The sequence below is a fragment of the Diplotaxodon limnothrissa genome, linkage group LG9, assembly GCF_057381915.1.
Source record: "Diplotaxodon limnothrissa isolate DT_005_m linkage group LG9, D_limnothrissa_male_GT1.1, whole genome shotgun sequence".
NCBI lineage: Eukaryota > Metazoa > Chordata > Actinopteri > Cichliformes > Cichlidae > Diplotaxodon > Diplotaxodon limnothrissa.
This window is the reverse complement of record NC_140604.1, coordinates 34,669,691-34,693,487: the sequence shown is the minus strand read 5'-3', so window position 1 is coordinate 34,693,487 and position 23,797 is coordinate 34,669,691. Positions and strand designations below refer to the sequence as shown.

The window sequence follows — 23,797 nt, the reverse complement described above, 5'->3', positions numbered from 1 at the left end:
TTAGATGAGGGATGGGCCGCACTGCGCCGAGGCTTCGGATCATGTTTGGAAAAATCCAGGATATGGAAGCCTTCTTCTTGCTCTGCCCACAGAGAGTGAGAGAGTGATGTTGTCAACTTGGTGGGTAAAAATTGATAAATGCTATGAAACCGACAGCATGCCCTTATTAGGGAGAGTTGAAGGTATATTGCTCACAGAACAGTTTCAGATAGGAGAGCTTCCATGGCCTTGCCTGTGATAAAATCGTGTTCTACTGTTAAATTCTCCCAATTCTTTCATCTTTGGGCTGAAGGAAGGACAACACATAAATGCACAATCAACAATCATTTTATTCCATACAATTCTCATTATTCCATACAACACTTTTGAGCATAAACCACCCGGAGGGGAGATGAGCGCGGGAGGGTGTCCGCCTGATCTTGAAGTGTCTGAGCGTTTCTCACATTCTTATACCTTCAGCCCCCCTCCAAAGTCATAAAACCTAAACATCCACATTCTTTCTCTCTCTCAGTGAGCCGAAGTTATGACCTTGGCTTCCTGTGCAGTATGTTCTGTTCTTTTCTAATCAGACAAATAAGGCCATGACTCTCTGAAAACAATATTTCTTATAACGCAGCAGTAACATGCATCATAAAACAATATCATCCATTCATAATAAGTCAGCAGTCTAATGAAATACAAATCAGTTTAATAAATGTAATAGTTATCACCTTCTTCTAAGTCAGGAGAATAATGGAAACTAAAACTACATAATAATTTCACAATCTTTAATTAGGGGTATAATGTGGCATAAGATAATATAATAATCTCACACTACACAACAATAAAAAGAGACTTTATTGTGTTGGTTAAAGCTGATATCAGCATGAAAACAAAAGGTAAGGAGATAGGGAGGTGTATTCTCACCAGTGGCGGTCCTAGCCTGTTTGGCTAGGACCGCCACTGGTGAGTATTTACGTCCAATAATTCGAGCCTCTGCTAAAAACGATCCTTCCACCCCGCTGAACATGGTGCTTTTTAATGCCCGATCATTGACTAATAAGTCGTTCATGCTTAACGATTTTATATCTTCTAAAAAACTGGACTTCTTATTTCTGACTGAGACCTGACTGAGTGAAAATTGGATATTTTCTGTCGGAAATAAGGATCCTTTTTATTGTGCTGTAGTGAATCGTCCAGCTGGCCCAAACAGCTTATTTTTGTTGGAGTTCAGCTACTTCCTGTCCTTTTTTTCTTTTTCTTTTTTTCTTTTACAGGACAAGTGTGTTTATTAACTTCCACATTCCACTTCTGGGCTTCTACAGCTTTCCGGCTGCTTCCAGCTCAGCAGACATTTTCATGCTCTCAACTTTGTGGGAACAGTTCGGGGATGGCCCCTTCCTCTTCCAACGTGACTGTGCACCAGTGCACAAAGCAAGGTCCATAAAGAGAGTTTGGTGTGGGAGAACTTGACTGGTCTGCACAGTGTCCTGCTCTCAACTTAGTAGAACACCTTTGTCTTTGTGTCCTTTTTTTCTTTTCCTGGATCACCTACGTCCTGTCCTCTACTATGAGGTTGTCCTGACTGCTTTTAGTTGGGGATTTTAACCTACATGTTGATGATGACTCCAACGTCTTTGCCAGAAATTTTATCAACATTATGGTTTATTTTCATTTTACGCCGCATGTGTCAGGCCCCACACATAACAAAGGGCACACACTGGATCTTGTTTTTACTTTGGGTTCGAATATTGATTTTATTTGTTCTGAGGCCTCGTTCTGAGTTGTTCAGAACTCGCTCTCTCTCTTTTTCTGCTGTCTCTCTCTCTCACCGTCACTCCTAAAACTTCTGTTTTTTTGTGGGGTTTTTTGGGTCATAAGCAGAGAGTACTTACTAGAGATGGCACGATACCACTTTTTTTTTTTTTATGTCCGATGCCGATATCATAAATTTGGATATCAGCGGATACCAATATGAATCCGATAGTGTGTTTTTAATCAATAAACTGTTTTTTAATATCTTGCTGCATTTTGTATAAGTTCAAACTCTAGTTTTAAAAAAACCTACTAAAGCTATTCTGTTATACCTGTATGCAATAAATACACTGCACCCAAAATATTTCATAGTTCAGCAAAACTGATCAATCTAATAACCTTAAACCTGCACCATCCTCCCTATTCATGTATTTTAAAGAGTAAGCAGCCTAACTAATAGGATGGCAAACTGCCAGCAAAAAATAAAAAATAAAAATAGGGAACCACCCCCCACCTCATGATGCTTAATCGACGTAATCAACTTTAATTTGATGCAGTGTGAAAAAAAATACACAGAAATCAATTATTTTTTAACGATAGTTAAATAGATTCAACATCTTTCTTCAACAGAACTTCAGACTGCACAGATGGTACCTTCCCAAAGGAAAAAGTACTACAGCTTACTAGGGTATATTAGACTTAATAGTTACTATATACAGTAATGGACTTCTATACATTTTACATCAGATTAAAACTTTGGGTGTAAGATTCAGATAATTATTTATTAAACGCTAGATATTTTAAATGAGAATAAGAAAGAAAGTACGTCTTTGTGCCCCCTTTTCGCTGTTCATGCCCTGGCTAAACTTTGCTCCGCCCCTGCACAGTTACAGCCGTCAGCTGGAAAAGGATCCTGGTGTAGAAAGTAATATTAAATAAATTCTACCAACAGATTATCAAGCTTAAACGTGCTGCTGTTGTTCAGCTGCTGGTTTCCTCTTTCTGGTGCAAAGTGGGCGATACACAAACAAGAGAGACGGACTCGCGACAGAAAAGCCGATCAGCTGATCATTAATCAGTTTCACGATTGAAGTAGCAGCAGGAGAGGGAGGGAGAGAGAAGAGGCAGTCGCTCCATATATCGGTTGTTAAGCTTAACGTGGGAATGCTTTACAAACATTCAGAGATGAACTTGCACACGTGCTTTACTTCTCTCTGGGATAACTGAAATGACGGTTTGGTAGCGAGGCTCCAAATGCTCAACCAGACCGCCGACAGGTCTCCCATGCCACAGCTGCTCCATCACGTGACGCATACAGCTCCGATGTGCTATGGTTATGAGCCGAGTTGTGCCATGTCGCAAGTTTTGTGAGGTGCTTTTTAGATATTTAATGGATCGGATTACATTTTTTATTTCTCTCCGATATCCGATCCAGTAATTTAGGTCAGTACTGGACTGATACGTAATATCGGATCGGTCCATCTCTAGTACTTACTAGCGCTGTCCTTAGTCCGCTTGTTTGTTTTGCACAAAAACTTTTCACAATAAAGCTCAAGATCCTGTTGAGACTTTTCAAAATAAACTGAATCTTGCGAAAGAGTATGAAGAGTGTTCACGGACGAGAAGCAGAAAGGAGCCGTCAGGTGCTAAAAAAATAAACCTTACACTGAAACGTTAGAACAGCCTTTTTCCTGCAGCACGCCGTGTAATAAATACAAAGAAAATGGCAGCCATTACAACTTCTGTCTAAAAATGTATAATTTCATGCATCTGTTAAAACACTCGACTCCAGGTACATGACACCCAGCTGGAAACACGTCACGCAAGTCGAGCTGCCCGAGATTCACAGAATTTACCGAAAATGTTAAATTTTTGTGATTTATATCGTTGTCCGCACAAAAGATGTCTTATAATGGGATATGAGATTTTGGTCATATCGCACAGCTCTACCACTACTGTTTACCATTGTAAAATTATCCAAAGGAAAAAAAATAAAAGATAAACTTGATGTACATATATATACACACTTGTAGTTCCCTAACTGTAACATTTAGGATTATTCACTGCAGGTCCAGAAAGCAGAGCTAGCTCATCAGATCCAAGTGTGACATCAGCTGCACTCTTTACAGGAGACTCCAGCTGAAATCTGTGGAGCCTGATCTCAAGGTTTTTAAGTCTGATCCTGAAACCAGAAGAGGATCTTCAGATTGATTGTGATACAGTGATTTCAGTTCTGCATAATCACGCTGATGTTTGCACAGAGCAGATAACGAAGTGAATGTTTTTGCACATTGGTAACAGTGAAACAGTTTATTTACAGCGTGGGATCGTTTGTGTTCGGGGTATGAACTGAGATTCTTGAAGCTCTTGTCACACTGGTCACAGCTGTAGCTCCCTTCAATGTGTGTAAGTTCATGAAGGTTATGAATATCTGACTGTGAGAACCTTTGGTCACAGTGTCTGTACTTGTATGGTTTCTCTCCTGTGTGCACTCTTATGCTCTTTAAGATTACCTGCACTGATGAAGGATGACCCACACTGGTCACAAACGTGCTTTTTTACCCCACTGTGACAGAGTTCATGTTGTTTTAATTCACTTGATGTGGGGAAGCCTCTCCCACATTCTTTGCAGTAATTCATTTCGTCTCCAGTGTGTCTGCGTTGACGTATTTTTAGGCTCTTTAAATGACTAAGTTTTTCCACAAAGATCACAGCGAAACACTTTCCCACCACCACAGTGACGACAGGGATCCATCTGTGTTGCTCTGCTTCTAAACAAAGACACAATGACCGTGTAAGTCAGGGAATTCCTTCAACATTTCTATCCTGAACGTCGCCTGAAATAAAGAGCAGCTCTGCCAACTTCCACATTTTAATTTTTACATTATAACAGTCAGCTTACTGGGCTGCAATAACTCTTAATTTGTAGGTAATCTACTTAATGGGAAGATTGGTGGTTTAAACCCCTGGATGCTCTACTCTGCATATCCATTGCATCCATTGGAGTGTGAATGTTAGAAATGAGAGAAGCTTTTAAAATGTTACGTTTTTGCAATATCAGGAAAGTTTCAGGAAATTTGTGTCAGATGTTACTCAATATTCTGTATGTGAAGTTTTCATGTCTCATATAAGCTTTGAAATTAAATTTCATTCACATAATACTTCGAAATAACTGTAAAAAGAAAAATACATACCTCACAGTAACTGCACTTTTAGAGTTTCTTTCTGCTGTGAATCTTTTGATGTGATTTGAGGTAATGTGGAGATTTAAAAGTCTTCTCACACAGGTCACATTTATAAGGTCTCTCCTCAGTGTGGGAAAACATGTGCTGCTCTAAGTTTTTGTATGTCACACAAATTTTGCCACACTGATCACAGCAGCAAACATCAATTTTGGTGTGAATGCGTAGGTGAATATTTCGGTTGCCTGGCCAGCGGAAGGTTTTTCCACAAATGTGACAGCTGTACGCCTTGAATCCAGAGTGGGTAACCTGATGATTCTGTAGGCTGCTACTATGAGTAAAAGCTTTATCAGACTGATCAGAGCTGTATGCTTTAACTCCACTGTGGACAAGTTGGTGTGCTTTTAAGTTTCCAGCCCGGGTAAAAGACTGTCCACACAAGTCACAGCTGTACGGTTTAACTCCACTGTGTATGAATTGGTGTCTTTTTAAGTTTCCAGCCCGGGTAAAAGACTGTCCACACAAGTCACAGCTGTACGCTTGAACTCCACTGTGGATGAGTTGGTGTGCTTTTAAGTTTCCAGGATGGGTAAAACACTGTCCACAAAAACCACAGCTGTATGGTTTAACTCCACTGTGTATGACTTGGTGTCTTTTTAAGTTTCCAGCCCGGGTAAAAGACTGTCCACACAAGTCACAGCTGTACGGTTTAACTCCACTGTGTATGAGTTGGTGTCTTTTTAAGTGTGCAGCCTGGGTAAAAGACTGTCCACACAAGTCACAGCTGTACGGTTTAACTCCACTGTGTATGAGTTGGTGTGCTTTTAAGCTTCCAGGATGGGTAAAAGACTGTCCACACAAACCACAGCTGTACGGTTTAACTCCACTGTGTATGAGTTGGTGTGTTTTTAAGTGTTCGGCCAGGGTAAAAGACTGTCCACACAACTCACAGCTGTGCGCTTTAACTCCATTGTGGAGAAGTTGGTGTCTTTTTAAGCTTCCAGCATGGGTAAAAGACCTTCCACACAAGTCACAGCTGTACGCTTTAACTCCACTGTGAACAGGTTTGTGTGATTTTAGGTGTTCAGCCAGGGTAAATGACTTTCCACACTCATCACAGCTGTATGCTTTAACTCCACTGTGGATGAGTTGGTGTCTTTTCAAGCTTCCAGCATAAGTAAAATCCTTTCCACACTCATCACAGCTGTATGGTTTAACTTCACTGTGGATCAGTTGGTGTATTTTTAAGCTTCCAGCCTTAGTAAAATCCTTCCCACACTCATCACAGCTGTATTTTTTCTGTTCCTTTCTTCTGTGAGGTTTGTCGGCCTCCTGAGAGCGCTGACGTCTCGCTCCATTTTGGTCCTGGAGTGACAGAGATACAAACAGAGGCAGTGAGTGAAATGCAGTCGTGGAACAAACTCAACCTTCAAACTTCTTCCATTAACACTAGTTTTAAACCAAAGGTTGAAGTAGTTTCTTTTCAGTCAATACACTCGGTACAACACACGGGGTATGGGATATCACGCCTGGCTGAGGAAACCTTTATTCACGCCTTTAAGGCAGACGATCTGTGATGACGTGTGCACAGCCCGACATGCAAATATACACCCCTGTCATCACAATCATCCCTCAGTTCTTACGCTCTTCATCTCTCTGGGAAAACCTCTGCTGAGTTGGGCTAGCTAGCTGCTCCTAGTTAGCTCAGTTTACTGCCCCTGTTGGTGTTATTCTCCACTGCTCAGTTGGTGCGAAGGGTGAAAGGGGGGGCGCTAATTTTGGGGGCAAGACGGCAGCAGCAGTATGCACGGTGACACGTCTGTTGACATTGCGTCAGTAAACTCTGCTAGCTTTGCTTTGGCTTTTACTAGCTTTATCCTTTTCTATGTTAGCCCAAAACGCCCTTGGTCTACATGTGTACAATCACCAGCTACTTTTAGAAATCAAAGCATCGGCAGTTCCCAAAAGAGATCCTGTAACGACGCAGGGTCCTCTTCACAATCTGACGTGGCTTCATCCAGAAGGGCTCCCGCGCTGCCATCGCTGTGGACCGGCTCTATGTGGATGGACAGCTTTACCGCGACCCCGTCATCACTCCGTGGCTGTATTAACTTCACACCAGCTAAGAATCTGCTACACCAGCGGTCCCCAACCCCCGGACTTCGGACTGGTACCGGTCTGTGAGTCGTTTGGTACCGGGCCGCGAGAGTTGAGGCTCAGGTGTAAAATGTATGGTTTTCAGGGTTTTTATCGGTTTTCAGCGTTATTTTGTTAGTTTTTATCGTTAACTCGGTTTTCCTGGGTCTTTTCACGTGTGTTATGAATAAATGTTCTTTTTTCGGTACCGGTACTAGTTTTATTTTGTTGTATTTATCCGTGACATCTTAAAGGCCGGTCCGTGAAAAATATTGTCGGGCATAAACCGGTCTGTGGCGCAAAAAAGGTTGAGGACCTTACTCACATTTACCTTACTCACATTTCTATTACCGGTAATCGTCATCAACAACAACACACAAGCATACAAGTGTGCATATTTAAAAATAAAGCAGGAGCAAAACTGAGTTTGGTACTCACATTTTTATTACCGGTAATTGTCATCATCATCAGCATACAAACATACAAGTATGCGTATTTAAAAATGAAGCGGGAGCAAAACTGAGTTTGGTACTCACATTTTTATTACCGGTAATTGTCATCATCATCAGCATACAAACATACAAGTATGCGTATCTAAAAATGAAGCGGGAGCAAAACTGAGTTTGGTACTCACATTTTTATTACCGGTAATTGTCATCAATCAAACCCATCGAAGTCCTCATCCTCTGTGTCTGAATTGAACAGCTGCGCTAAATCTCCATCAAACATGCCAAGTTCACTTTCTTCACTGTCAGAGTCACTTTCCGTGCCGTGCGGCTCCTTGGAAATGATGCCGGCTTTTGCGAAAGCTCGAACAACAGTGCCAGCAGACATGTTAGCCCAAGCATCTACAATCCATTCGCAAATTGTGGCGTAACTCGCCCGGCGCTGCCTTCCACTCTTAGTGAAACTGTGGTCCCCATCGGTCATCCATTGCTCCCACGCCGCTCGCAGCCTTACTTTGAACGGCCGGTTCACACCGATGTCCAGCGGTTGGAGTTCCTTTGTCAGGCCTCCCGGAATGACAGCAAGCTCACAGTTCCTTTGTTTCACTAGTTTTTTCACATCGGCTGTGAGATGGGCACGCATAGAGTCACAGATCAACAGCGATGGTGATGCGTGGAAAAAACCACCTGGTCTCCTTACATACACCTCCCTCAGCCACTCTTTCATCATTTCCTCATCCATCCAGCCCTTTTCATTTGCCTTAATGATGATTCCTGCTGGAAACTTCTCTTTTTTTTTTTTTTCTTCTTTTTTTTTCTCTTTTTTTTTGGCCTGTCCCGTTTGGTTCTTTTGCCATCAGAATTGTTGTCTAAAGGCAAAGAAAGATGCCCAACGGATTTACTTTACCAAACTGACCATCCCAGCCTTGCCGTAATGGTCTATTTGATTCACCTTTTATTGTTTATTTTATTTTCACTTACTGAATACGGGACAGACTTGACTGGGGGAAAGAAGGGGAGAAAGAAAGAGGGAAAGAGAAACAGCTGAGAAGAGGGACGGGGGAGAAGGGCAAAAGACAAAAACCAACAGAACGGGCAGAGAAAAAAAAATGCATATATCAATCACCTGGATCACCTGCTGAGAAAGAAAAAAGAAAGCAAGCAGAAGAGAACAAGAGTAATAGAATAAACAACATCACAATGATATATGGGAATATGACAGTAAATACTAAATGTTAAACATTATTGTGCAGCACATAAGATCAACAGAACACAGTGTGCTTTGAGGTAGGAGCCAAAAAGGGTGTAGTTTGTGGGTGTGATCACCCGCGTGTACACCTGTGAGCATGGACGCGCTTGTTTTTTTAAAAGGTTCCTTCATGTAATGAAACTTCTCTTTAGGCAAAGTCTTTCTCTTAAAAATCACCATAGGCGGCAGTTTCTGTCCATTAGCATGGCAGCCAAGCACAACAGTGAAAGAAGACTTTTCGTGCCCCGTTGTGTGTATCGCTACCGTGCTGGTCCCCTTCTTCTCCACAGTGTGACTCACCGGGATATCAAAAGTGAGCGGCACCTCGTCCATGTTTGTGATGTGGCTGGGCTGGATGTTTTTGTCGCTGATGTGTTTGCTGCAGTAGGAGCGGAAGATGGCCAGCTTTTCATTATAATCCGCTGGAAGTTGCTGCGCTACCATAGTCCTGGTCCGGATGGAAAAATGGCACCGTTTCATGAAACGAAAGCACCAAGACGGACCTCCTTGGAAATGTTCAATGTTCATCTCTTCAGCTAGTGAAACTGCTTTTAGCCGAATGGTGACCGTCGAAACGCTTCTCCCGCTCGTTCTTTGCTCGATGATCCACCGCTCAAGTCTTTCCTCCAACTCGGGCCACCTCGCCTTATGTCCGCGGAAACTCAGCTGCATTTTCTTGACCTGCCGGAGCTTGTTTTCCAGCTTCCTCCACTTGCAAACCATTGATTCATTCATCTTAAATTCTCTCGTGGCTGCTCGATTTCCATGTTCCTCCGCGTAGCTGATGGCCTTCAGTTTAAACTGTGCTTCATAGGCGTGTCTCTTTGCCATTTTCAGGGTTGTTAAAACAACGATGTTCCACATAATGCACATACCTGTCCTTTTATACAGGTATGTGCGATTGTCCGGTATATACGATCAGCGCCCACACTTCACCCTTTAGCGTTCTCAAGGTGTTCTCTACTACGTCCTCCTTACAACACACAGGGCGCACTGCACTATAGGGCGCGCCGCACTTTTTAAAGAAAATCTAAGGCTTTTATGTGCGCCTTATAGTTGCGAAAATACGGTAAACCCGGCCAAAACAGAAACTTTGATTATTGCATTAGTGCAATACCTGATATTAAACGGCGACTGGGTGACTTAGGTTCCTCCCAGAAACATAACCTTAGAAACCTTTGATCAGCTCCATCACCTAGTGGGGAGGGGGGGGGGTGTCATAGTTTGGTCCCACCTTCGCTGTTGTGATTGGTTTGGGGGTAGGGACGGGCTTGGGGCTAGGGCTGTGCGATATGACCAAAAATCTCATATCCCGATATTAAGACATCTATCGTCCAATAACGATATAAATCACAAAAATGTGATATTTTCTGTAAATTCTGTGAATCTCGGGCAGCTCGACTTGCATGAAGTTTTTCCAGCTGGGCGTTGCCTACCTGGAGTCGAGTGTTTTAACTGATGCATGAAACAATACATTTTTAGACATAGGTTGTAACAGCCGCCGTTTTCTTTCTGAGTATTTATTATACAACATGCTGCGGGGGAAAGCCTGTTCTAACGTTTGAGTCTAAGGTTTATTTTTTAGCACCTGACGGCTCTTTCTTGCTTCTCATCCATAAATACTCTGCATCTTTCACGTGATTCTGTTTATTTTGAAAAGTCTCGAGAGGATCTTGAGCTTTATTGTGAAAGGTTTATGTGGAAAATAAACAAGCGGACACGCGGTGGTTTTACCATCGCTGTTGCTAACCACAAGGCATAAAAACAAGCGCTTGTCTGTCTGTAGTGTGGTTATATTAAATATAAGAGAAAGAGAGAACTTTAAGAAATTAACATAGCCACTACAGTGACCATCAAAATAATGAAAAAATATTGCCGTAAACAGTTTATTTTGCGACACCACAAAAAAAACGATAGCGTAAAATGAAACGATAGAAGTTTTTATATTGTCATCCGATATAAATCGTTATATCGAACAGCCCTACTTGGGGCGTCGGGGGATTCCCCAGGAGCATAGGGGGGAGGGTCTGTGCTGACGGACATGGGTTACTGACCTGGTAGCCTGGCTGCCCCTGGGTGGGTCCTGGGGGTGCTCTGTCTCTGGGCTGGGGCCCTGGCTGGGCCTTGGGGGCTTGGGTCCCGGTTTGTGTGTTGCTGGGGTGGGTGGGTGTCTGGGGGTACAGCCCTGGCGTAGGGTGTCGCCAGTGCATCGAGCCACCTGGGGGGCTCTTCAACTGGTGGGGGAGGTTGTTACAGCTTGCAGGAGGTCTCCTCTCTTCAGGAACTAACTCTGCAGGAGGGGGAGATATAGGAGAGGTGGAGGAAGTTCTCAGCCTGGGTGTCTATTGTCTTGTGTAGTCTGGAAGATGAGTGGATGACAGGGTGGGTGCAGTTTTCTGTAGTGGGGTCGGGTGGGCTGTCCCAGGCTCTGTGGGGCCAGGCGGCGCTGCTGAACTGGGCCCAGGTCCGGATGGGCCTGGGCAGAGTATGGGGGTGCCTACTGGGGTCAGCTGGGCCCAGGGAGGGGTCACGTGCCCCTCCCTTCCTTCCCTCCCCATCTCCAACTGCCTCCCTCTTCCCGCTCCACCACAATCACCCACACATGCAGGGCCTTAGGGTAAAGGTGTGTCACCAGGGTGCAGGGGAGGCATCCCCCCCTCTGCTCCCTTCTAGCTGTCGGTGCCTAAATTTCATCCCACAACTTAGATATCCACATTACTCACACTCTCATATCACATACATATAGGATCTTGACATCGGTGCGTTGGTGGTTCTTTGTGTCTGGGGATGTGCGTCCAGGTACACACCGGCTCACTCCTTGGTGGCTGCTTGTCGGGGACTGGAGCCTGGGGCTCACTCAGGCCACTTCGTGGGTGAGGGTCTCACTCAGGCCACTTCGTGGGTGAGGGTCTCACTCAGGCCACTTCGTGGGTGAGGTGCCCTCGGCCTCTTGGCCTGGGGCTCGGTCACTCTGGCACAGCTGGCTGCTGGCGGAGCTCACGGGCGCGTCACTGCAACCCCCCCTGGCTTCTGCTCCCCAGCTGCTGAGTGACCCCTCATCTGGGGCTCTCCCCAGCTCTTTCTGGGATAGTGGCAGATCATTACATGAAGGAACCTTTTAAAAACAAGCGCGTTCATGCTCACAGGTGTACACACGGGTGCTCACACACACAAACGACACCCTTTTTGGCTCCTACCTCAAAGCACACTGTGCGCTGTCGATCTTACGTGCTGCACAATAATGTTTAATATTTAGTATTTACTGTTATATTCCCATAGATCATCATGATGTTCTTTATTATGTTGCTTTTTTTTTCTTCTGCTTGTTTTCTCTTTTTTCTTTCTCAACAGGTGATCCAGGTGATTGGTATACGTATTTTCTGTCTACTTATTTTGTTGGGTTTTGTTTTTTGCCCTTTATCCCCGTCCCTCTTCCCCGCTGTTTTTCTTTCCATTTCTTTCTCTCCTTTCTTTTCCCCAGTCAAGCCTGTCCCGTATTTAACAAGTGAAAATAAAATAAAATAAACAATAAAAGGTGAATAAAATAGACCATTATGGCAAGGCTGGGATGGTCAATTTGGTAAAGTAAATCCGTTGGGCATCTTTCTTTGCCTTTAGACAATAATTCTGATGGCAAAAGAGCCAAACGGGAAAGGAAGAAAAAAAAAAAAAAAAAAAAAAAAAAAGAAAGAAAGAAAAAGAAAAGAAACTAGAAAAATTTGCATTTCCTGCGAAAATGCTGTGTGGATGCCTTAACGCTGAAGATGTCTGCTGAAAAAAGCTGAAAAGGTTGAAAAACAAAAACAAAAAAATGTTGCCCTGAGCAGGATTCGAACCTGGCCCTTCTGGTACTCAAGGCAGGTACATATCTCACTGCGCCACACTCTTTCTCACAAAGAAGAGGTGGAGAGACTGACAATTGTGCTGAAATGAGCAGAAGAGGCTGAGTATTGTGCTGATAAGAGGTGGAAAGGCTGAAGACTTTGCAGAAAAGAGGTGAATCAGCAGAATTCTGCTGAAAAGAGGTTTTTGCTTGGTTCACGTTTACTAAGGCACTACCCAAAAGGCGCCACAAGAGGGCACTCCAACACAAGAGATGACATAGAAGCTGCTGAGAATTGTGCTGATAAGAGGTGGAAAGGCTGAAAATTTTACAGAAGAGGTGAATAAGCAGAAATTCTGCTGAAAAGAGTTCAATTAGCAAAATTTCTGCTGAAAAGAGTTGAATGAGCAGAATTCTGCTGAAAATAGGTTTTTGATGAAAACAGCTGAAAAAGCTGGTAATTGTGCTGAAAAGTGGTGAAAAAACTGAAAAATGTGCTGAAAAGGGGTGAAAAAGCTGAAATTTGTGTTGGAAAGAGTTAAAAAAAAGTTTAAGTGTTAACTGAAAGAAATGTTGCCATAAGCGGGATTTGAACCCGGGCCTCCCAGTCCGAGAACAGATGCTCATCTCACTGAGCTAAAACACAGCTCAACCCGGCAAGGAAAATCAGTGAGGCCACTGATAATGTGCAGAAATAGGCAAAAAATATTGAAAAGAAAAATCAATATCTCAAAAAGTATAGAAGTTATGAGCACCAAAAGTCATAGCTGGAATTAGCAGAAAGAGCAGAATTTTTTAAGATTTGAACTGAGAAAATCGGCTGAAAACTGAGGGAGTAGTTAAGCGCCAAAAAACGTACGGAAGCAACTTGAAGATGAAGAAAAGATAAAGAACTAGAAAAATTTGCATTTCCTGCGAAAATGCTGTGTGGATGCCTTAACGCTGAAGATGTCTGGTGAAAAAAGCTGAAAAGGTTGAAAAAAAAAATGAATTTTTGCCCTGAGCAGGATTCGAACCTGGCCCTTCTGGTACTCAAGGCAGGTACATATCTCACTGCGCCACACTCTTTCTCACAAAGAAGAGGTGGAGAGACTGACAATTGTCCTGAAATGAGCAGAAGAGGCTGAGTATTGTGCTGATAAGGCACTACCCAAAAGGCGCCACAAGAGGACACTCCAACACAAGAGATGACATAGAAGCTGCTGAGAATTGTGCTGATAAGAGGTGGAAAGGTTGAAAATTTTACAGAAGAGGTGAATAAGCAGAATTTGGGCAGAAAAGAGGTGAAAACTCTGAATATTTTGCTGAAAAGAGTTCAATCAGCAGAATTTCTTCTGAAAAGAGTTCAATGAGCAAAATTCTGCTGAAAAGAGGTTTTTGCTGAAAACAGTTGAAAAAGCTGATATTTCTGCTGAAAAGTGGTGAAAAAAACTGAAAAATGTGCTGAAAAGGGGTGAAAAAGCTGAAATTTGTGTTGAAAAGAGTTAAAAAAAAGTTAATAAGTGTTAACTGAAAAAATGGTGTCATAAGCGGGATTTGAACCCGGGCCTCCCAGTCCGAGAACGGATGCTCATCTCACTGAGCTAAAACACAGGTCAACCCGGCAAGGAAAATCAGTGAGGCCACTGATAATGTGCAGAAATAGGCAAAAAATATTGAAAAGAAAAATCAATATCTCAAAAAGTATAGAAGTTATGAGCACCAAAAGTCATAGCTGGAATTAGCAGAAAGAGCAGAATTTTTTAAGATTTGAACTGAGAAAATCGGCTGAAAACTGAGGGAGTAGTTAAGCGCCGAAAAACGTACGGAAGCAACTTGAAGAAAAGATAAAGAATAAAGAGAAACAGGATCCACACAATCAAAGCATTGCATAATCTTTAGCCACCGTGTTCAACGCTCGACTTCACTGCCATCAAACATTACAGCACGATTCATTTTCTAGTTTTGAACTGCAGCTGTTTGAGTTGCACCTGAACTCTGCTGTCCCATTGTTGTGTGGCCTCATACACCGTCCTCCCAAGTTTAATAAGGATTTTATCAAAGAGTTTTCAGATTTTATTGCTGGAATTGTTCTTAAATTTGACAGTTTTTTTAATCTTTGGTGATTTAAACATCCATGTCTGCTGTGACTCCAAACTTATGGTCAAGGACTTTTTAAATATTATTGACTCTTTTAACTTGACCCAGTGAGTTACCGGTCCCACGCATGAAAAAGGTCACACACTGGACTTGGTGCTTTCCCACGGGCTGGATGTGTGCATAATGGAAATATCTGAGTTGTGCATCTCCGATCATTTTCCTGTATTGTTCACTGCTGCTCGGCAGATAACTTGTGTGCCCCCTTCACGCAAAAAACAAGCGCTTGGCCTCCTAGGACCTGGCATCCACATATGTGGGCATCACATTTTGGGTTATTTAGACCAAAATACTCAATTTTGCTCTACAAGGGCCTGATATCCACTTACGAGGACATTATACTGCTGCTGTTCTATCGACATTTTAAATGAATATCCTAATTTTTCTTAGAAACAAAAATCAGGTTAAAAAAAAAAAAAAATCTGGCAATTCTATGTTTTTACATTCATCGGGCCCCAATACGGCCAAATATCAATGAGAAATAAAAAAATGCATGCTGTGGAAGAGTTCAGCTCTTACAGTACATATATAGATAGAAGAGCATTCAGCATTAAAAATAAAAACTGCCTTTGAGCACTGGTTTGCTCACTGGAATGAGCAGTTAACCATATAAAATTGCACAGCTGAGAGCTGTGCGATTTTCAAAATAAAGCCATAAAAAGGCCGTAGACAAAACTGCACAAATAAATGTGTGGTGACCGCTGAATCAGGGAACAGCCAAAAGTAGTTTAAGCATGTTAGTGTGGCAATATTTGTTAGTACAGCTGAGACTGCCATCCCACATGGATTTTCTGCTCTCCAGATTTCTAATTTATGATTATTACATTAACCTAAAAAGTTATTTCAAAGCCTTATTTGGACATCCAGAATACATTAAAACAGTCAAGCGCTGATGAAATGGATACCCCGATGAAAGAAGGTGGTCCCTGAGATGTGTTATATTTGCAATGTGAAGTTTGTTTGTGCCAAAACTGGAGTCCAAGGAAATACAATACAGAGCAATAATCTGTGGTGTTTGTTATAAAATCAGATCTTCTTCGAGTTTCTTATCCCATGGACCAACAGAAGGGCAATTGCCAGTAGCTACAATCCGGAGAAAATGAGTGACGCTGGAGTGTGCTGATTACAGCAGGCTTATCACGATAGTAGAATAAAAAAAATAAAAATAAAAATAAAAAAAAATTCCAACACCCAGGAAAATACCATTTTTGAAATACCTCAAGTGAAGCAAAAAACTTGCAACTTGGACAGCCACTGGTACAGCCTTTCCAAACCAGTATGAACTGAATCACACTGGAAATCAATGTTCTCTAGTTAAAAGAGTGTAAATGCACTATGAAAAGGTGAGACGTGTACTTATAGCCATAATAAAAATGATGACTGACATATCACATACTTTTTAATGGACAAATGATTCATTTGTTCTGCATGTATGAATAAGTGTACAGAAATTGAAGATGAATACTTAACAATAAGCCTGACGCTAACAAAGACCATGTAGTGCCAATATAAACTGTGTGAAAGAGAAGTGTGTGTATGAGCAGCAGTGTCTTTTACAAATGCGATTATCTTCGAAAGCTCATAACCATATCTCGTGCTAAAAGAAATATCTCCTCACTGTGTTGGGTGAGCTTGGGCTCCTATGCCAAGCAAGCTGGAGAAAATCCATAAATACGCCTGGAGTAACACCCAAGAGGAAACACAGAAAGCGGTGTGATAGGATGTGGAAGCAGGGTAAGCGTGGAGGAGCTAATGCGAGGCTAGCTGCTAACGCCAGGGGTGTTGAGCTCCAGGCCTTGAGGGCCGGAGTCCTGCAGGTTTTAGATCTCACCCTGGGTCAACACACCTGAATCAAATGATTAGTTCATTACCAGGCCTCTGGAGAACTTCAAGACATGTTGAGGAGGTAATTTAGCCTTTAAATCAGCTGTGTTGTGTCACGATCCTGGGTTTTTTGACCCAGCGTTTTAAGTTCAAGTTTATTTTGATGTTTATGGTTTATGGTATGTTTAAGTTTATTAGTTTAACTAAGTTCATTTGTTTATTAGTTTCTCCTTGTGTTTTTAACCACTGTTAAGTCTCCCTTATCCTTTATGCGTTTCATGTCTGCATGTCTTTTGCCATTAAGTTAATGTAGTCATGTTTCATTATGTTGCCGGTTTTATCTTGAAGAGGTCCTGTGTGTTAGGTTTATATTGTTGGATTGTCATTTATGCTTAGAAATATATACTCATATGTGCTTAGAGTTATATAATCGATTCGTCGTACCTTCTCTTACTGATTTATACTATGGAAGGACACCTACTCTGTATCTGTTTAAGTATAAGAGCCCTTTGTTTAGGTGGACCGCTGGACTACTGGCACCAGCTTTTGGGAGTCGTTCACAGGGGTCACATCTTGACACAGACGCCACTCTTCGTTCACATGCATACCTGTGTAAGACGTCATATGTTAATGAACCTATGCATGTTCATGTAACCACAATAAAGAGCAGTGCTACAGGGGAGCTAACTGAGCGACTGGGGTTCAAGCAGAAGGAACGGCGCTCATCACAGTTCTCTCCCTCGTGCACGAGAGCACACAAGGAGCTCTGGTGACTTGCGTCTTGCTTTTGCTGATGTAGTAGAATTGTCTCGTTCCGGCGGTGGGTCTGTGCCAGACAAACCCATCACTGTGTTCCCGTGTTCATTGTGTTTAGTTTTACACTTCCCCTGTGACATCATTATGTTCATTTGTTTCAGCTGTTTCCCCATTTAATGTCACTTCTCCTGATCACCTCGTGTGTATTTAAGTCCTCAGTCTTCCTGTTTTCAGTGTTGCGTCCTCCCTCATAGCTGTGTGAGTCACTCTGTGTTTTCATGTATGATTTATTAGTTTTCCCAGTTTAGTTTTATATCATTTTCCCTTGTTTTCAGCAATAAGGCTGTGCTTTTTATCCTCAGTCTTGGTGAGTTTTGCATTTGGGTCCTCTCCTGCCTACACACAGCCATTTTGTGACATGTTGGATCTAGGACACGTCTAAAACCCGCAGGACTCCAGCACTCGAGTCCTGGAGTTCGACACACACACACAGCATACAATATACTCCCCAGATACACACACTACATTATTTAGTTATCCCCTTCTGTGAAAGGACTCCTGGTACGTGTATGAGTGTGACCATTTGGACTTGAGTTTGTTTTTTAATTTAGATTTTATGTTATTTACTCATTTATTGTTGCGATTTATTACTAGCTTTTTAATCTTTTTTTTTCTAATTGTATTGATTATTGCACTGTATATGCTGGTGAGAAACGGTATATTGTTTCAGCCTGGGTAACACCATACAAAATGACAATAAACTTCTTCAATCTTGACAAACAAGCATCAGCTGATGAAGTGCACATAGTTTCAATAAAAGTGATAGATTCTTCACCTTTTGTGTTGATGACATTTTTGTCCACTGTAGCAGCTGAGCTGAGCCCAAATGGTTGAAAATGTTCGTCTGGTGCTCCGTCGGACTCTCCTCCTCTTGCTGATCAGCTGGGACACAAAACAGATCTTTGTAACATCACAGTGAAAGATAGTACGCACCGTGCGTAGTGCACGTACTTCAAGCGTGCGGTCTCTTAATCAGATTGTTAAGTGATGACGTGACGAATCCTACTTCCGGGCCTAAAGTAGTCTGCGTTTAATATGGCTTTTGTGTTGTTAACATGTTTAATGTTTTGTATTTTCTTCTATTTAATCTCAAAAAGCTCCTAAAAAGTCAGTGATCACTGTTGACCTCCCTCGGCTTTTATTGCCGCTAATCATTTATTGAAGCTCAGTTTTTAAAACCTTAGGATGTAACTACAGCCCAGCCCATGCAGCAGTATAGGAATGACAAACCTCGTATTGTGGATGGATTATCTCAGTTGTTCTCCTGGCTGAAGTTTGGTCCTTTTACAGCATCCTGCCATGCGATTACATTTGTTCCTGACCACCGAGAATCCTCACGTTAACTTTTATTGAGTGGAAAAAAAGTTTGTTTGTATTATGCTAACATAGCTGTGTCGCTAGCGGTCACGTAGCACATCATTATATACCAGCTAGCCAAACTTCAGTAACCCTACAAACGTCACTGCTGTTTAGTTTTCTGTCTTCATTTATGTTGGAAGTGATAACAGAGCTGTACGTTTGAATTTGTTTCCAAAACCCCGCAGTCAGGACATGCTATATTGTATTTAGATAGAAGCTAGCGAGCAACTCCCTGCTAACTTCTAACTCCGTTAAATGTCATAAATTTCGTTTTCATGGATGCCTGGATGTTAAACTCAATTGTTACACCTGGTAGAGCAGAACGCTGATCATTTTATTAAAGATGAAAGACTTTAGACAGTTTTTCAACTCTCAGTAATGCCATAGTGATCGTTTGATATATGGACCTGCAGCGGAGTTTAGACCCAGACACGGCTAGTGACGTCAGACTGAACAACCGGACTGGGACTAGAGCAGGGCGATATGGCCAAAAATATTTATCACGATATATATTTGAAAATTTGCGATAACGATATAACTGACGATATAATTGATGCGAGACAAAATACAACTCAAAAACATTACTAGCACAAAAAGACAACCTTCCATTTATTTTCACTTAAACAAGAAGCTGGTTTTTATGTACATTAAAGCTTTATAAAAATGTAACAGTGCAAATGCAAATTCCTTGCTGACAGTTTAACCAAAAGGTATTTCCAGTAGAAATGGGCTGACATATCCTGAGCATAACCATGTATAATATCCACTGAAGTTAAAAAGAGGTGCTTTGCAACATTAAACTACAGTGTGCAGTACGTATTTTCCAGACCATAAGGTGCACGGGATTATAAGGCACATTAAGCGAAACAAAGCAGTCAGATAAATCAAACTTTATTAAACTCATTCTTCTTGCTTCCTCCACTTCTGTACCATTGATTCATTAAGGTTGAATTCTCTGGCAGCTGCTCTATTCCCATGTTGTTGCAGTATATTAATGACTAACCTCGTATTGTGGATGGATTATCTCAGTTGTTCTCCTGACTGAAGTTTGGTCCGTTTACAGCATCCTGCCATGCGATTGCATTTGTCTCTAACCACGAGGAACCTTAACGTTAACTTTTATAAGTGGAAAAGTGTTAGTGTTCGTCCTCCAGCTTCACTGTTTATGTTATGCTAACATAGCTGTGTCGCTAGCGATCACATAGCACATCATTATATACCAGCTAGCCCAACTTCAGTAACCCTACAAACGTCACTGCTGTTTAGTTTCCTGTCTTCATTTATGTTGGAAGTGATAGCAGAGCTGTACGTTTGAATTTTTTCAGAAATCTCTCAGTCAGAACATGCTATATCCTGAGCATTAAGTGCCGCCCTTTCTATCTGCCCCGTGACTTCACCTCGGTCATCGCCACGGCGGTCTACATCCCACCCCAAGCGGACACAGGTATGGCTTTGTCCGAATTACATGATGTGCTGAGCTCGCTTCAAAACAAGGACCCGGGCGCAGCCCTTATTGTAGCAGGAGACTTTAACAAAGCGAACCTCAGACAAGTCATGCCAAACTTTTACCAGCATGTCTCGTGTCCAATGAGAGGGGATCGGATTTTGGATCACTGCTACACGCCATACAAGCAGGGCTACAAAGCTGTCTCACACCCGGCTTTTGGGAAGTCTGACCACAACGCCATCTTCCTCATCCCCCAGTATAAACAAAGCATACGGAGGGAAGAAGTAACCACGAGGGAGGTAAAACGGTGGACTGCCCAATCAGAAGCTACGCTACAGGACGCACTCAACGACGTCGACTGGGACATGTTCAGAGCATGCGCAGTCGACATCAACGAGTTTACGGAAGTAGCAGTATGCTTCGTCAATATGCTAGCGGAGGAGATTATCCCCACTGCGAGAGTCACCTCATTCCCAAACCAGAAACCGTGGATGGACAGATCGATCCGCACTGCAGTAAACGCCAGGACCGCCTCCTACAACGCGGGTCTCGCCACTGGCGATATGAGCGCCTACAAAGCGGCCTCATACGGCGTGCGGCGCGCGGTGAGAGATGCTAAACGGCGGTACCGGGAACGTGTGGAGTCCCACTTCCACCAGGGCGACACACGGAGTATGTGGCACGGACTACGCACCATTACGGACTACAAAGCCAGGGACACTGCGCTGATCAACGCTGACTCTGCATTCACCAACGAGCTGAATCAGTTCTACGCCCGTTTTGAGGTTAGCCAGGCGGCTAATGCTATCTACCGCCTGACTACCGAGGACAGTGACGTCATCAGCGAGAGACCGGTGACCAGCATCGCGGAGCATGACGTCCGAGCGGCACTGAGGAGAGTGAACACAAGGAAAGCGGCGGGGCCAGACGGCATCACCGGCCGCCTGCTGCGCTGCTGTGCTGACCAGCTAGCAGGTGTGTTCACTTACATCTTCAACGAGTCCCTGGCGAAGTCTGTGGTCCCCACATGCTTCAAAAGATCCACCATCATCCCTGTGCCCAAGAACAGCAAACCCTCATCCCTGAATGATTACCGGCCAGTTGCACTGACCTCGGTAGTAATGAAGGTGTTTGAGAGGCTGCTGAAGAACATCATCTCCTCCTCCATCCCAGACACCACAGATCCGCTGCAGTTCGCCTACAGATCCAACAGATCCACAGAGGATGCCATCGCCCACGTCCTACACACCACTCTCAGCCACGTGGACAAGAAACAGGGTAACTATGTGCGAATGCTGTTTGTTGATTACAGTTCAGCGTTTAACACAATAGTGCCCTGCAGACTGTTCACAAAGCTGAGGGATCTGGGACTTAACAGCCGTCTGTGTGCATGGGTGTTGGACTTCCTCACTGGCAGAACTCAGGTGGTGAGGGTGGGCAGGTGCTTCTCCAACAGCATCACCATCAACACAGGAGCACCTCAGGGATGTGTCCTCTCACCACTGCTCTACTCCCTCTACACTTCAGACTGTGTGGCCACCCATGGCTCCAACACCATTGTGAAGTTTGCTGACGACACAGTGGTGTTGGGTGCCATCTCCAACAACGATGAGGCGGCCTACATGGATGAAGTGAAGAATCTTGCATCGTGGTGCCAGGACAACCACCTCCAGCTGAACGTCAGCAAGACCAAGGAGGTGGTGGTGGACTTCAGAAGGGGTCAGCACAGAGACTACAAGCCCATCATCATCAATGGAGCTCCAGTGGAGAGGGTGCAGTCCTTCAAGTATCTTGGTGTCCACATCTCCTCAGACCTGACATGGGCTGCCCACATTCAGGTCCAGACCAAAAAGACTAGGCAGCGCCTGTATCACCTACGACAACTGAGGAAGTTCAGGGTCTCTCCAAAGATCCTCAGGATTTTCTATACAGGCGCTGTGGAGAGCATCCTCACACAGAACATGACATCGTGGTTTGGGAACAGCTGTGTGAAGGACCAAAAAGCTCTCCAGAGAGTGATCCGTACAGCAGAACGCTGCTGCAGGATTGCTCTCCCCCCGCTTCAGGACACCTACACCAGGAGATGCCGGACTAGAGCAGCGCAGATACTGATGGACCCGTCACATCCAGGCAACAAACTGTTCCAACTTCTGCAATCTGGTAGAAGGTTCCGCATCTTCCGGGCAAGGACAGAGAGACTCAAGAGGAGCTTCTATCCCCAAGCCATCCGTGCCCTAAACACACACACCCGCCCTCTCACATCATCTATAATTGACTGAGACAGGACTCTCTTCCAGACACTAAACCAAGGCACAATGTACATTTCAATTCCTTTAATTTTAAATATGTTTACATTGTCTATCCTGTAAAATAGTTAGATGTCTATTCATATTAATGTACAGAATTCACCTGCTTGCTGCTACTACTGCACATTCACCCAGTGTATATACTATATATATATATATATATATATATATATATATATATATATATATATATATATATATATATATATATATATGTATATATATATATATGTATATATGTATATAAAATGTTCTTCCTCTACACCCCCCCCCCCAATTTTTGCACATGTCGAGGAGCGTGTCAGGCTACATTTCACTGTGTGTTATACTTGTATAACTATGCATGTGACAAATAAAGAACTTTGAACCTTGAACCTAACGTACGGCATAACATCATGGTATGCAGGGTGCTCAGCTGCAGACAGGAAAGTACTGCAGAGGGTCATCAACACAGCCCAGAAGATCACTGGCTGCTCTCTGCCCAGCCTGGAGGTCACTGCAAACTCTCGGTACCTCAGCAGAGCTGGCAATATCATCAAGGACCACTCTCACCCCAGCAACCAACTGTTTGAACTATTACCGTCAGGCCGACGGTACAGGTCACATAAAACCAGGACAAACAGATTCAGGGATAGCTTCTTTCCCAGAGCTATCACCGTAGTAAATAAGCACAAAAACAATTGAACCTATTCCATACCGTCACTGTCATTATATTAATGCTGCTATCCTGTATATATTGTACATACTATTGTTTGAGTACCTACGATTGTTTTTTTGTACTTTTATATTTTACATTTATATTTATTATTGAAACTTGCACCAAGGGAGTGGCACTCCAATTTCGTTGTACTCTGTACAATGACAATAAAGGCTATTCTAAATGCGTGTCTGTAGATGTGAAATAAACGTGACTGAATGAATAGATGTTGAACAGCCGTGTTCTAGCAGCTGCAATTTAAACACAGTAAAAGAGACTGGGCAGCATGGACACACACACACACACACACACACACACACACACACACACACACACACACACACACACCTTCCTGTTATCACTTAAATAGAAATGAAGCTGCAGAAAAACAGCTGCAGGGACAATGAAAAGCCTTTTCTGCTCCAACTTCTCCCAGCATGCTGAGCTAATGATTAGTTGGTGTTTTTCTCCAAACACTCTCTCACTCTTCTCTCAACGTGTTCACAATAAACTGTGAACAGACACCGAGGAGAGCAGCAGAAGACCTCATTCAGGAGCTAAACTCAACATGAACTGAACTCACAGTAAAGTTAGCTCGGTGCTTACCTTTAGATGAGCCCACAAACCGAGAGAAACTCCGCG

The 23,797-nt window shown here is 43.1% G+C and overlaps 1 protein-coding gene across 1 annotated transcript; it reads right to left on the bottom strand.

The window, feature by feature from the left end:
- Window positions 1-4,068: 4,068 nt before the first annotated feature.
- On the bottom strand, window positions 4,069-23,797 carry LOC146626001 (uncharacterized). The gene is made up of 4 exons (XM_085363118.1): window positions 23,762-23,797; window positions 18,122-18,228; window positions 4,929-6,281; window positions 4,069-4,505 (listed from the first exon to the last, which is right to left on the bottom strand). The coding sequence occupies exons 2-3, from the start codon at window positions 18,137-18,139 to the stop codon at window positions 4,947-4,949; spliced, it is 1,353 nt and encodes a 450-aa protein (XP_085219244.1). The 5' UTR covers window positions 18,140-18,228; window positions 23,762-23,797; the 3' UTR covers window positions 4,069-4,505; window positions 4,929-4,946.